The 15883-nt window shown below is 39.0% G+C and overlaps 1 protein-coding gene across 11 annotated transcripts in view; it reads right to left on the reverse strand.

Moving 5' to 3' along the window:
• Bclaf3 (BCLAF1 and THRAP3 family member 3) overlaps positions 1–15883 on the reverse strand; it is a 61452-nt gene that overhangs the window by 20176 nt on the left and 25393 nt on the right. For all 11 annotated transcript variants that reach the window (XR_013105870.1, XR_013105871.1, XM_034485476.2 and 8 more), the window contains 2 exons: positions 11584–11698; positions 10120–10215 (listed from right to left, as the gene is read on the reverse strand). Coding sequence is in view for 9 of the 11 variants with exons in the window: in XM_034485476.2 (XP_034341367.1) it covers positions 10120–10215; positions 11584–11698 (211 nt within the window). In the remaining 2 variants the exon portion in view is untranslated. The remainder of the gene's footprint in view (positions 1–10119; positions 10216–11583; positions 11699–15883) is intronic.

Raw genomic sequence — 15883 nt, forward strand, 5'->3', positions numbered from 1 at the left:
CACAGCATCAGAAAAGCAAATTAGGAAAGGATCGCTAAACAAAACACCTAGTGTCAGGTGTGGAATACTCCCATAGTTATTGAGGCTCCATCAGGAATGTTCCAGAGGCCCCAAAATAATACAGAGCTATTGCCATTCATCTTTGTTGTCTATAGAAGTAGTTGATAAAACCTCATTGCTGAAGACTTCCTGTACCTTGGTTTTGTAGAAACTTAAAATTAATAAAAAGCTCCTAAATCAGTTTTTAAACTCAAACATTAACTTCCCCTAGGGACACATCCTGGGAGAAGCACATTCCAAAGACTCAAACAAACATTCCAGAAAGAAAGACCCAAGATAGGAGTTTATGAGCCCTTAACACAGTAAACCTGGGTAAACAGAAGCTACTTAACCTGATCTTCTTTGTTGTAGAAAGATAACGTGCAAATTTGAGTTAGTTAGAAACCAGGCCTGGGAATGAAAACTAGCCTGAGAACGGCTTTTAGAGTTTGGCCTTTATGGTTAATGTTTAAGAAGTAACTGTATCCCTTGCCTGGGTCTTGTGACTGGAGCAGACACCCAGCTGGTCTGCTCCTGTGTGGACACCATATCATAAGACATCCTAGAGGGGCCACTGAACTCAGAGCAGCGGGTAAGAATAGTCACCCACTGCCCTATGCCCCAGAGCTACAACAGGGAGCAAGGGGCACTCAGGACCCATCAGGCACCCAAACCCCACCACTGGGGAATGCCACTCCCCTTCTGCCACTCACCTGGGCCTTCTGGCTGGAGCAGTCACCCAGGTAGTCTGCTCCTGTGTGGACACCGTATCCCTAGACATCCTAGAGGAACAACTGAACTCAGAGCAGTGGACACCATATCCTGAGACATCCTAGAGGAGCCATTGTACTCAGAGTAGCTGGAGCTCAGGATCACAGAGACATCTGGACTCCGAGGAGTTCTGACACAAGCAAGATAACTGGAAAGGCAGACTCCAGTCAGAACCAGTGAGTACAGGTAGCACTAGAGGTAACCAGATGGCAAAAGGCAAGCACAAGAACATAAGCAACACAAACCAAAGCTACTTGGCATCGTAAGAACCCAGTGCTCCCACCATAGCAAGCCCTGAACACCCCATCACACCAGAAAAGCAGAATTCAGAATTAAAATCACTTCTCATGATGATAGATGACTTTAAGGAGGACATAAATAACACTCTCAAAGAAATTGAGAAGAACACAGGTAAACAGGTAGAAGCCCTTAAAGAGGAAACACAAAAACCCCTTAAAGAATTGCAAGAAAACACAACCAAACAGGTGAAGGAATTAAACAAAGCCATTCAGGATCTAAAAATGAAAGTAGAAACAATGAAGAAATCTCAAAGGGAGACTATACGAGAGATAGAAAACCTAGGAAAGAGATCAGGAGTCATAGACTCAAGCATCACCAATAGAATGCAAGAGATAGAAGAGAGAATCTCATGTGCAGAAGATACCATGGAAAACATTGACACAACCGTCAAAGAAAATGCAGAATGCAAAAAGCTCCTAACCCAAAACATCCAGAAAATCCAGGACACAATGAGAAGGCCAAACCTAAGGAAAATAGGTATAGATGAGGCTGAAGACAGTCAACTTAAAGGGCCAGTAAATATCTTCAACAAAATTATAGAGGAAAATGTTCCTAACCTAAAGAAAGAGATGTCCATGAATATACAAGAAACCTACAGAACTCCAAATAGACTAGACCACAAAAGAAATTCCTTTCATCATATAATAATCAAAACATCAAATGTAAAAAACAAAGAAAGAATACTAAAAGCAGTAAGGGAAAAAGGTAAAGTAACATATAAAGGCAGACCTATAAGAATTACACCAGACTTCTCACCAGAGACCATAAAAACCAGAAGATCCTGGACTGATGTCATACAGACCCTAAGAGAACACAAATGCCAGCCCAGACTACTATACCCAGCAAAACTCTCAATCACTACTGATGGAGAAACCAGGATATTCCATGACAAAACCAAATTTACACAATATCTTCCCACAAATCTAGCACTTCAAAGGATAATTGATGGAAAACTCCAACACAAGGAGGGAAACTACAACCTAGAAAAGGCAAGAAAGTTATTTACCAACAACCCCAAAAGAGAATAGCTATACAAACATAATTCCACCTCTAATAACAAAAATAACAGGAAGCAACAACCATTTTTCCTTAATATCTCTTAATATCACTGGACTCAATTCTCCAATAAAAAGACATAGACTATCAGACTGGATACATAAACAGGACCCAACATTTTTCTGCATACAAGAAACGCACCTCTGTGACAAAGATAAACACTATCTCAGAGTAAAAGGATGGAAAACAATCTTCCAAGCAAATGGTCCCAAGAAACAAGCTGGAGTAGTGATTCTAATATCAAATAAAAACGATTTTCAACCAAAAGTAATCAAAAAAGTTAAGGAAGGACACTTCATACTCATCAAAGGAAAAATGTACCAAGATTCTCAATTCTGAACATCTATGCCCCAAATGCAAGGGCACCCACATACATAAAATAAAAAGCTTTACTAAAGCTCAAAGCATATATTGCACTTCACACAATAATAGTGGGGGATTTCAACACCCCACTCTCAGCTATGGACAGATCGTGGAAACAGAAACTAAACAGAGACACAATGAAACTAAGAGAAGTTATGAACCAAATGGATTTAACTAATATCTATAGAACATTTCAGCCTAAAACAAAATATACCTTTTTCTCAGCTCCTCATGGAACCTTCTCCAAAATAGACCATATAATTGGTCACAAAACAGGCCTCAACAGATACAAAAAGATTGAAATAATCCCTTGTACCCTATCAGACCACCATGGACTAAGGCTGGTCTTTAATAATGACAAAAACAATGGAAAGCCCACATACACATGGAAACTGAACAATGATGACTTGGTCAAGGAAGAAAGAAAGAAATTAAAGACTTTCTAGAATTTAATGAAAATAAGGACATATCATACCAAAACTTGTGGGACACCATGAAGGCAGTACTAAGAGGAAAACTCATAGCTCTAAGTGCCTACAAAAAGAAACCGGAGAGAGCATACACTAACAACCTGACAGCACATCTGAAAGCTTTAGAACAAAAAGAAGCAAATACACCCAAGAGGAGTAGACAACAGGAAATAATCAAACTCAGAGCTGAAATCAACCAAGTAGAAACAGAAAGAACTATACAAAATATCAACAAAACCAGGAGCTGGGTCTTTTGAGAAAATCAACAAGATAAATAAACCCTTAGCCAGACTAACCAAAGGGCGCAGAGAATAGTACTCAAATTAATAAAATCAGAACTGAAAAGGGAGACATAACAACAGAAACTGAGGAAATTAAAAAAAATCATCAGATCCTACTACAAAGGCCTATACTTAACAAAATTGGAAAATCTGGATGAAATGGACAATTTTCTAGACAGATACCAGGTACCAAAATTAAGTCAGGAACAGATAAACCATCTAAACAGTCCCATAACCCCTAAAGAAATAGAAGCAGTCATTAAAAATCTCCCCACCAAAAAAAGTCCGGGGCCAGATAGTTTTAGTGCAGAATTCTATCAGACCTTCAAGAAGACCTAATACCAATTCTCTTCAAACTATTCCACAGAATAGAAACAGAAAAAACACTACCCAATTCGTTCTATGAAGCTACAATTATGCTCATACCTAAGCCTCACAAAGAGCCAACAAAGAAAGAGAACTACAGAGCAATTTCTCTTAAGAATATTGATGTAAAAATACTCAATATAATTCACACAAACAGAATCTAAGAACACATCAAAACAATCATCCATCATGATCAAGTAGGCTTTATCCCAGGAATGCAGAGATGGTTCAATATTTGGAAATCTATTAATGTAATCCACTATATAAACAAACTCAAAGAAAAAAACCACATGATCATCTCACTAGATGCTGAGAAAGCATTTGACAAAATTCAACAGCCCTTCATGTTAAAAGTCTTGGAAAGATTATGAATTTAAGGCCCATACCTAAACATAGTAAAAGCAATATACAGCAAGCCAGTAGCCAACATCAAACTAAATAGAGAGAAACTTGAAGCAATCCTACTAAGATCAGGGACTAGGCAAGGCTGCCCACTCTCACCTTACCTATTCAATATAGTACTGGAAGTCCTAGCTAGAGCAATTAGACAACAAAAGGAAGTCAAAGGGATACAAATAGGAAAGGAAGAAGTCAAAATTTCACTATTTGTAGATGATATAATAGTATACTTGAGTGACCCTAAAACTTCCACCAGAGAACTCCTAAACCTGATAAACAACTTTAGCAATGTGGCTGGATATAAAATCAACTCAAACAATCAGTAGCCTTCCTCTACTCAAACGATAAACAGGCTGAAAAAGAAATTAGGAAAATGACACCCTTCACAATAGTCACAAATACAAAATATCTTGGAGTGAATCTAACCAAGCAAGTGAAAGATCTGTGTGACAAGAACTTCAAGTCTCTGAAGAAAGAAATCGAAGAAGATCTCAGAAGATGGGAAGATCTCAGAAGATGGAAAGATCTCCCATGCTCCTGGATTGGCAGGATTAATTTAGTAAAAATAGCCATCTTGCCAAAAGCAATCTACAGATTCAATGCAATCCCCATCAGAATTCCAAATCAATTCTTCATAGAGATAGAAAGAGCAATTTGCAAATTCATTTGAAATAACAAAAAACCCAGGATACCGAGAACTATTCTCAACAATAAAAGAACTTCTGGGGAATCACTGTCCCTGACCTCAAACTGTACTACAGAGCGATAGTGATAAAATACTGCATGGTATTGGTACAGAGACAGGCAGGAAGATCAATGGAATAGAACTGAAGATCCAGAAATGAACCCACACACCTATGATCACTTGATCTTTGACAAAGGAGTTAAAACCATCCAGTGGAAAAAGGACAGCATTTTCAACAAGTGGTGCTGGCTCAACTGGAGGTCAACATGTAGAAGAATGCAAATTAATCCATTCTTATCCCCTTGTACAAAGCTCAACTCCAAGTGGATAAAGGACCTCCACATAAAACCAGATACACTGAAACTAATAGAAGAGAAGGTGGGGAAGACCCTTAAATACCTAGGCAGAGGGGAAAAGTTCCTGAACAGAACACCAATGGCTTATGCTCTAAGATCAAGAATTGACAAAATTGCATAGCAAATAAAATTTGCTCATAAAAATTGCAGGCAAGGGAGCAGCGCCTTGGAGGTCCCGTGGATCTGTGTCTTGCTTCAACAGTGTTTGGACGGAACAGACCCGGGGACTCCCGATTTGTTAGCTTCCAGCCGCCTTTCAGTCTCTCCAGTTGCAGCCTCTGGGACCATCTCCTCGCTGCCTTCGGCTCCTAGGACCAGCCAGCCCCGTCTCTTTGCGGTTAGCTCCAAACTCCGGATCAGCCATGACCTCTCAGATTCGTCAGAATTATTCCACCGAAATGGAAGCTGCCGTGAACCGCCTGGTCAACCTGCACCTGCGGGCCTCCTACACCTACCTCTCTCTGGGCTTCTTTTTTGACCGGGATGACGTGGCTTTGGAGGGCGTAGGCCACTTCTTCCACGAACTGGCCGAGGAGAAGCTCGAGGGCACCGAGCGTCTCCTCAAGTTGCAGAACGATCGTGGGGGCCATGCACTCACTCTTCCAGGATGTGCAGAAGCCATCTCAAGATGAATGGGGTAAAACCCAGGAGGCCATGGAAGCTGCCTTGGCCCTGGAGAAGAACCTGAACCAGGCCCTCTTGGATCTGCATGCCTGGGATCTGCCCGTACAGACCCTCATCTCTGTGACTTCTTGGAAAGCCACTTCCTGGATAAGGAGGTGAAGCTCATCAAGAAGATGGGCAACCACCTGACCAACATCCGTAGGCTGGCAGGGCCACAACCAGCGCAGACTGGCGCGCTCCAGGCATCTCTGGGAGAGTATCTCTTTGAGCGCCTCACTCTCAAGCATGACTAGGAGGCCTCTGCGCCTTCAAGGGGCTCCCTCCTCTGCTCTGTACCAGCCCACCTCAGAAACTCCACCAGAATGAACCTCTCAAGCCACTAGGCAACTTTGTAACCGCCCTGGAGCCTCTCCCAAGTCTTGGACCAAGTGAAAATAAAGCTTTTTGAAACAGCAAAAAAAAAAAAAAAAATTGCAGGCAAAGGATATTGTCAATAGGACAAAATGGCAACCAACAGACTGGGAAAAGATTATTACCAATCCTATACCCAATAGAGGGCTAATATCCAATATATACAAGGAACTCAAGGAATCAGATTCCAGGCAACCAAATAACCCTATTTAAAATGGGGTACAGAGCTAAACAAAGAAATCTCAACTGAGGAAACTCAAATGGCTGAGAAGCACCTTAAGAAATGCTCAACATCCTTAGTCATCAGGGAAATGTAAATCAAAACAACCCTAAGACACTACCTCACACCAGTCAGAATGGCTAAGATCAAAAATTCAGGTGATAGTAGATGCTGGTGAGGATGTGAAGAAAGAGGAACACTCCTGCATTGTTGGTGGGGTTGCAAGCTGGTACAACCACTCTGGAAATCAGTCTGGCAATTCCTCAGAAAATTGGACATAGCATTACCTGAGGACCCAGCTATACCATTCCTGGGCATATACCCAGAAAATGCTGCAACATATAACAAGGACATATGCTCCACTATGTTCATAGCAGCCTTATTTATAATAGCCAGCAGCTGGAAAGAACCCAGATGTCCTTCAACAGAGGAATAGATAAAAAATGGTGGTGCATTTACACAATGGAGTATTACTCAGCTATTAAAAATAATGAATTCGAGAAATTCTTAGGTAAATGGATGGAACTAGAAAATATCATCCTGAGTAAGGTAACCCAATCACAAAAGAACACACATGGTATTTACTCACTGATAAGCGAATATTAGCCCAAAAGCTTGAAATAGCCAAGATTCAACTCACAGAACACATGAAGCTCATGAAGAAGGAAGACCAAGTGTGGATACCTTGGTCCTACTTAGAAGGGGTAACAAAATACTCAAGGGCACAAATATGGAGACAAAGTGTGGGACAGAAACTGAAGAAGGGGCCATCTGGAGACCATTCCACCTGGGTATCCATCCCATGTGCAGTCACCAAAGGTAGACACTGATGTGGATGTCAGGAAGTGAATGCTGACAAGAGCCTGATATAGCTGTCTCCTTAGAGGTCTACCAGAGTCTGATATATTCAGAGGACAATGCTCACAGCTAACCACTGATCTGATCAAGGGGTCCCCAATGGAGAAGTTAGAAGACTGAAGGAGCTGAAAGGGTTTGTGGCCCCATGAGGAAAGCAACAATACCAACCAACCAGAACTCCCAGGGTCTAAGCCACCAGCCTGGGAGCACACAGGGAGGAACCCATGACTCCATCTGTACATGTAGGGGAGGATGGCCTTGTTGGGCATAGGTGGGAGAGGAGATCCTTGGTCCCATGAAGGCTGAACACTGGGGGGGGGCATTCGAGGGGGGGAGATGGGAGTTGGGGGATAGGATAGCACATCCTCATAGAAGCATGAGGGGGGATGGGATAGGAGGTTCCTGGGTGGTGGGGGGATGTGGGGTAAGTGGATAAAATCTGAAATGTAAATATCCAATAAGAAAAAGAAGTAACTGTATAACTGCCCTCATAAATTCTGTAAAAATAGTATAAAAGCTGCCCTCAGCTATAATTCGGGGTTCTTCTTGCTGGCATACAAGGGAACCCCAGTGCACTGGTTTTTTTTTTATCAATTTATTAATGTATTAATAAACCTCATGTTATTGCAGTGAGTCCAGCATCCGTGTCTCTGGGGGAGTGCATCACCTGGTTTTGGTTCATTAAGTCCAACAGTTTCAAGAGACAGAGAAAGCAAGTTGGAACTGAGCTGAATGCTTCCTGCTGGATAGTTTTCACAATGCTAGATATTGTTATTCAGGGTGCTGGGGTAATATGGCAATTATGAACTAGCAAGCTACAGGTGGGAAAGAGGACCTTAAGACCCTATCATACACTGTAGAACTATTGAAACTAACAGATTCTGTGAACAGCAGACACATAATATTGCCACTGATGAACCCATCAAGTTCTAATGGACAGTTTCAAACCCAAGGTCACACATATAACCCTAGTTAAACCCTATGAAACACAAAATAAAATGTCATAAAAGTAGGAGGAATACAGGTGGGAGAAAAAGAGGACATGGTGGGGGGCAAAAGTAACCAGAATATATTCTAACACATGTATAAAGTTGTCAAAGAAAAAATTATCAATGAAAGAAAAAGAAGGTGGAGAACAACTGAGGAAGACATCCAATGTCCCCTTCTGGTCTCCACATACATGTGCACATACATGCTGCATCTGCATGCACAAACACATATGGAGAAAAGATAAAAAACTTGAAATGAATTCTTGGCATTCATCAAATTAAAAAAATAATCTTCAAATGTTCTAAGTAGCTAAATTTATGTTTTCTGATTCACAGTGATAGGAAAAGACAGTAAAGTACCTATAAATCAAGTTTTGAACTTTATTCCTGGTACTGAGAAGATGGGACTTGCCACTCTTTCAGATGACCCAAGTTCAGCTCCCAGCACCCAAAGTGAGTTGCTCACAACTGCCTGCAACTTCAGTTCCAGGGTATCCAACACTCTTTTATGGTCTCCATGGGTGCCCACACTGTAGAGGTGTTTTGTTTTGTTTTTTGCTTGTATTGTAATGTTAAATACTGGCCTCCAGGCCTGGTTGCCCCCAGGAAGGAAAGAATCTCAATAAGAATCTGGACTTACACAAAAGATGGTATGTAACCTTGCCCCCCAAGATACCCCCTATTGGTTAAATAAAGATGCAGACAACCAATAGCTGGGCAGAAGAGACATAGGCAGGGATTGGGGTTCCCAGGCTTGGGGTCTGAGAAGAACCAGAAAAGAGAGAAGGAGGCAGAGAGAGGAAGGAGGTGGGAAAAGGAGGACACTGCCATGGGGTAGGTGAATCATGAAAACATAGCCAAGAGGGCTAACGAATTGGAGTTAAGAGTAGCCCAGATGGAACATGGTAAATGCTAACTCAGGATTATTGATGGGAAAGTAGATTCTAATAAAATAGAGGGTAGATATCTACCCAGCTCTAGTGCTGATTAAAGCTTATTATAAATATAAAGGTTGTGTGTCTTTTATCAGGGAACTAAATGATCAACGTCAGGATAGAAAAAACAGATATGAGATTAAATATTTACAACAACACCATACATATGTACACACTCACAGATGCTTAAATAAGATAAAATAAAATAAATTCCTGACAGTACCTTCATCCTTTTCTTACCATAAAATAGCAAATATTAATTGTATGAATGATGAAGCCTAGATTCTGTCCTATAAGGAGGCATAAAAGGACTGTACATATTTATGGTTTTGATCTTGTCATTTTGTGCTCGAAGTGGGAGGAAGGAGGAATCTTCAGTTTTGTTGGACATAAACATATCTTATGTAAACCTTTCCCAACTGTTCTATAAACCTTCCTCCTTCACTCCTCCCATACACTTCTTGTGGCCAGTTGCATTTTCAAGCAACCTCCTAGAACAGTTTAAGAAGCAACCCACCCCACATGTTTATGGAATCTACCTCTGCTCTACTAAGTCTTAAACCCTTTGTAATTTCTAAAAGCAACTGCATTACTATTTGAAAACAGGGTTCCACTAGTAAAAATGAATTAAAAGTCAAATCCTGATGAAACACATCAGTATTAAACTGATAACTATTGAGCCAGGCAGTGGTGGCGCAAGCCTTTAATCCCAGCACTTGGTAGGCAGAGGCAGGCGGATTTCTGAGTTCGAGGCCAGCCTGGTCTACAGAGTGAGTTCCAGGACAGCCAGGGATACACAGAGAAACCCTGTCTGGAAAAACCAAAAAAGAAAAATCTGATAACTATTAAATAAAAAAATCTGGAAGTATTTATAGAAACTAGAAACACTAGTTTACAATTATTTAAAAGACTACAAAATAACTTTTAATGTACTGACACATTATTTCCAATATATAAGCCCATAGTCAGACATACATGAAAACCAACACTCAATACCTTAGAAGATCCTTTAGAGCCTCTTCTGTTTTGATGATTTTCCTCAACTCTAAATATCTTCTGAGTAATGGCATCTTTTCTTTGCATAGTATAGTTCTGAACAAAAATATTAATAATACGGGTTAATATACCTTAAGGGTTACTTTAAAAACTAGTCTCACCATTTAAGACATAGTTTTGAAGATTAAGACCCCAAACCAGGGAGCTTGGAGCTTACATACTTCTTCTCTCATATGACCCATGCTAGTTTGTGAGGGGCCCGTTTCATTCATGCCTGTGAGAAGTGTAAAAAAAAAAACACTCTGTATAACACCATGGTTGACTTTTAGAATGCTATTAAATTTAGCATTTACTCATGTATGCATATTGGAAAGAAAGAAACCCACTGCCAGAAGGATTTGGTAAAGGGTTTCTACTGCCCAAGAAAAATACCAGCTTTTCACACTGCCAGTAGGCATGTTAGCCCAACACACTGACTTTGATTGATCAAAGGTAATATTCTTACAATATCTTGGGAAGGCCCAGAAAGAAGAAAAAGTAGCTACATTAGCACTCTAACTACAGAGAACCCAAATCCTCTAGCAGAAACAATTAAGATGGTACCCATTCTCCAGTTTCCTATTTCTAAAACCAACAATCTTATTACCTTCTACTTAATCCATTTCTGTGGAGTCTGGCCAGAGGGAGGATTGTACTAGGCAGCTGCTGACATGGCTCCTAATTATCTCCATCAATGATCCTTCTCTTTGATTGTGGGTATGATCTAGTAGTTTGCTTCTTGTAATAACCATATGGTAAAGTAACGGGATATTACTTCTAGAATTAGGTAACTAACTTTGGCTTCCATCACTTAGTCATCACTTACAGAAGATCTGTCAGCTGGCTATTATATCATGATCCATTCTATAAGCAAATCTTTAAAATAGAGCAATTAGTGGTTTAGTGGGCAGTGGGGACATGAAATAATTAAATAGGCATGAGAACCTTTACTGGGTAATGACAATATCCTATTCAGGCATGATGCCACATGCCTGTAATCTGAGCACATAGAAGGTGAAAGCAGAAGGGCTGCAAATTTGAGGCTAGCCTGGGATATATGGTGAGTTCCCCTGCTTAGCCTGAACAACAAAGTGAAATCCTGTCTCAAGTCCAACAACTGGACTATGGTGATGACTACAACACATCTTGGGAACTACTAAAACTCACCAAATTATACACCTGAAATAAGTGAACTTTAGAGTATATAAATTATAGTTTAATTAAGTTGTTACCAAAACATCTTAAGAAAATTAGTACTATAATAAATTGAACTTCAACTAAATCAAGAGATGACATCTTCTGTCATAAAATCCTTTAAGCCTCAATGCTCTTAATAACACATAATGAAGTTACAAGCACTTTGAAAAGTATAAATATATTTATAAAGAATATACAAAAATGAAAAACTTGAAACTCCAATCTTACTATGTAAGGTTTCTGAATAAATTTTCTAAAATTTGATTTTATAAAATGTGGAGGCTTTTGAAATCCATCAGCACGAATAGTCTTCACCTTTGAAAAACTGGGAGACTGATGATTCCTAATAAAGGGAAAAAAGAATCTTGTTACTTTAATCAGTTAAAGAGGAAAAAACTTTAAGACATACAGCATAACAATAACACCTCAATGCTCTGTAACTACTAAAATTATAAAGGATAGTCATTAAGACTGACATTTTCAACAAATATTATTTAAGCTGGAAGTTATCAGTAGAAAAAAATGATATTCCTTGTACTAGGGGTCTCAATCTGAGGTCCAAGGACAGGATTCCTGGCTGATACACTGAAGTTTTCCCCCTCAAATAAAAGCATCAACTGCCTCCCCAGCCCAGTTCCTGAGATTCTACTTGGTAAAAGCATCAGTGGCTCCTGACCCATCTCATTTATAAGAGGGAAGGTAGAACATGGTCACCTCACTGGCAGAGTTGTATCAGAGGCTCTGATACTGCAAAGGACAGTCTCCTGACAATGAGAGCAAGAGTCTCTTGACAATGAGGGTCTGCTTGGGAGGAAGATCCTGGAAGCCTCATTTCTATAGCCCTTGGCAATTCTTTCCTTGTCATATCCCACATCTCCCCACAATGCTCTTAAGACTTTTCTAATCTTTTGCAGGCCCTGTTCCATAGTGAGCCAACTACCATGCTTTGGCCCTTCCCATGCATTTTGTATGGGATAAAAGTCATATTCCTAATGGTTTCCCATGTCCTTCTTGCCCTAGCTCTTTATGCCTTTACTACCTGCTTTTCTCCAATCTCCCCAACACATATATTGAACTTTAGATAGTTAACTGTGTATATATAGTTTCCAACACATACCATGATCTTTCCTGCTTCCACAACTTTGTACCTGCAATTCCTCCTGTGGTCATTTCCTTCCATTTAGATTAACTTCAAAGTTCGGCTCCATTTGTACCTTGTCCAAAACTTTTCCTAAACTCCTCTGAGGTAGAATAGATAACCCTACTGTGACATAGACAATATTCAGAGGTCCTAACCCCTATGGCTATTTGTAGCTATTTATACCTCTGTGTTTTAATGAAATGTGCTTTGAATCCTATTGTAGTTGCTTTATTTGTGGCCCCAGAACCTGATTCAAACTAATATTTCAGGGTTTATGAAAATGTTCAAAAACCTACAGCCCTACCAAAATGTTTATGTGATATTAAGTCAAAACAGCAGGGTACAATTGTAATACTATGCATTGAAGATAATTTCAGTACTTAAAAAGTACACATAGATGCCTATAAAAAAGATAAAGGGCAAAAAATAGATTAAATTTTAAAAATGATCATTTTCTAGCAAAGACAATTGCCTTATGTTCACGAAATCTACTTTGCAAAACATATCTAATAAAGGAATACAGGTTAAGCATCCCTATACGAAAATCTTAAATGTGAAATGTTCCAAAATCTAAAGCCTTCTAAGCACAAATATAAAGAAAAATTCTAAAAATAATAAAAATAATAAATAAAAAAAAATTAAAAAGAAAAATTCTACACTTGATCATACAAGTCAGTTAAAACAGAGACACATTAGAATATTTTATAAAATTTCCTTCTGTATATTAATGAAATAATATAAATGAATTTCATGTTTAGTTATGGGACCCATCCTCCCAATAGCTCATACACACACACACACACACACACACACACACACACACACACACACGCATGCATGGAAGTATTCCAAATAATCTAAAATCTGAATCAATTCTGGTCACAAAAAATTCTGGTGAGTAACACTCAGCCTGTAATATCTAGAATACATAAAGAACTCTTAACGTTGTTATATTTTATTTATTATACGTGAGCCAAAGTACACATATAAAATTCAGGAGAAAATATGCTGGAGTCAGGATTTTCCTTCTAGCATGTGGGTCCCAGGAATTGAGCTCAGGCTGTCAGGTTTGGTGCAAGTGCCTTTACCCACTGAACCAGCTCACTGGCCTGGAGAATAGTAAAGAACTTTTATCTAGGTGTGGTGCCTCAGGTCTTAAGAGCCAAAGGTAAACAGATTTCTTTAGTTTGGGGTCATAGTGACTTCTAGGCCATCCAAGGCTATATAATGAGACTCTATCTCAAAACAAAAACTAACCCCCCAAATTCTTATACCTTAGCAGTAAAAACATTAACTTGATTATAAAATGGGCAAAGGACTTGAACAAAAATTTCTCCACATATGAATGAATGAATACACACACACACACACACACACACACACACACACACACAGCCAATAAGCATATAAAACATGTTCATCATTAGTCATTAGGGAAATACAAATCAAAACCACAATGAAATGTTATCTTATATTCACTAGAATAAAAATGCTACAATAAAAATGTCACACTCCTGTGTTCCTAATAGCACCACTTATAAAAAGCAAAAGGTGGAAAACTTACAAATATCAACATAAAACCAGGTAAATACAATGTAGTATATCCAAAGGCTACTCCAGCCTTAAAGTTTTTTTTTAAGGAAAAAAACATTGACATATGACACAATTTGGATGAAATTAAAACCATTATTAAAGTGAAATAAGCCATACAATGAAAACAGTGGCTTTTTTCTGTAATTCTTACAGTCCATTTTCTACCCTGTGGCCATGGTAATCCTTTTAAAATTCAAAGATTATGACTTTTCTTTGGTTAGAACCTCAAATGTTCCTAATTTCACTCACTGTAAAAATTGTCTTCATATCCTTCATGATTTGGCCTCATTTACAAACTTGTATCATTTTGTATGTGTTATGTACTCTTGCATGCTTATATGTAGGTGTAGACACACATGCGCCACAGGGCACATATGACCACCTACCTTGTTAGAAACCAGGTCTCTTGTTTGTTCACTGCTGTGTCTGTCAGGCTAGTCCACAAGCAGTTGTTATATTGTCTCTGCCTTCCAATCTCCCAATAGGACCACAACAGGATTATGCTGGGGACCTAAATCTAGTACAGGCTTGTTCAGCAAGCACTTTGCCCACTGAACCATATTGCAAACCCATTAGACCTAAGCTTAAGAAAAAAAACATGCTTCTGCTCAAGATCTTTGCATTTGGTTCCCTGTACTGTATATACTCTCAGGTAATGTAGTTGGCTGGCTCCTTCAATCAATTCACATGCCCACTAAAATAGTAAAATCCTGTCACACAAGTCACTTTGCCTGCTGAATTTCCAGACCTAACAATTTGGCAAACTTCATTTTTAAGATAAAATGTTAAACTTTAATAAGGAAATTGAACGAGTCAAAGATGAACAGTTCTACATTATTTAAAATTTCTAAATTTCATTTTTATTAAAAGTGTGTGTGTTTGTATAGATGTGTAAGTGTATGAATGTCCCTGTCATGACGCACAGGTGAAAGTCAGAGAACTGTATGTGGGATTCAGCAATCTTCTTCCACATGGGTTCCAGAAAATGAACTCAAGTTCAAGTTGTCAGGTTTGACAGCAGGCACCTGTACCCACTGGGCCATCTCCCCAGCTCTGGTACCAGTTTAAAAAAAACAAAAAGCAAAAACAAAAAAAAACCAGAAAGAACCCCACAGATGTTGGTAAAGACATGAACCTGAACCTCTCACACATTGCTAACAGTGTAAAATGATGCAGTCATGTTGGAAAACAATTTGGCAATAACCACCTATCTCATCAATTCTACATGTAGGTATATACTTAATAAAAATGAAGACATGACCACACAAAAACTTGCACACAAATGTTCACAGCACTATTTATTCACAATAACCAAAAAGTGGAAACAACCCAAAAGTCCATCAACTAATAAATGGATAAACAACATATGACACATCCATACAGTGGAGCATTATTTAGCCATAAAAGAAATCCTCGCATTATAGCATGGATAAGTTTTTAATACATGCTACATAAAATAAGTCATGTCACAAAAAGCCAAACATCATATTATTGCATTTATATAAAATGTCAAGAACAGGCAATCCATAGAAACAAAATTTATAACAGTGGTTGCCAGGGAAGGGAAAAAGAAAAATATGGGGGAGGGGGAAAAGGTCACAGCTGGGTACATTGTTTTCTTCTGGAGTGACAAAATATTTTTGGGATAAGTGGTTCTTATACAACTCTGTGAATATAGTAAAAACAACTCAAATGCTTACTTACAAAGGGTAAATTTTATGGCAAAGAATACTGAAAAAGTTTTAAAATTCTCATGTTTCATGCTGTAATACTGTCCTCAAAGCTGCCATCAAT

Source organism: Arvicanthis niloticus, chromosome X (genome assembly GCF_011762505.2).
Source record: "Arvicanthis niloticus isolate mArvNil1 chromosome X, mArvNil1.pat.X, whole genome shotgun sequence".
Taxonomy (NCBI): Eukaryota; Metazoa; Chordata; class Mammalia; order Rodentia; family Muridae; genus Arvicanthis; species Arvicanthis niloticus.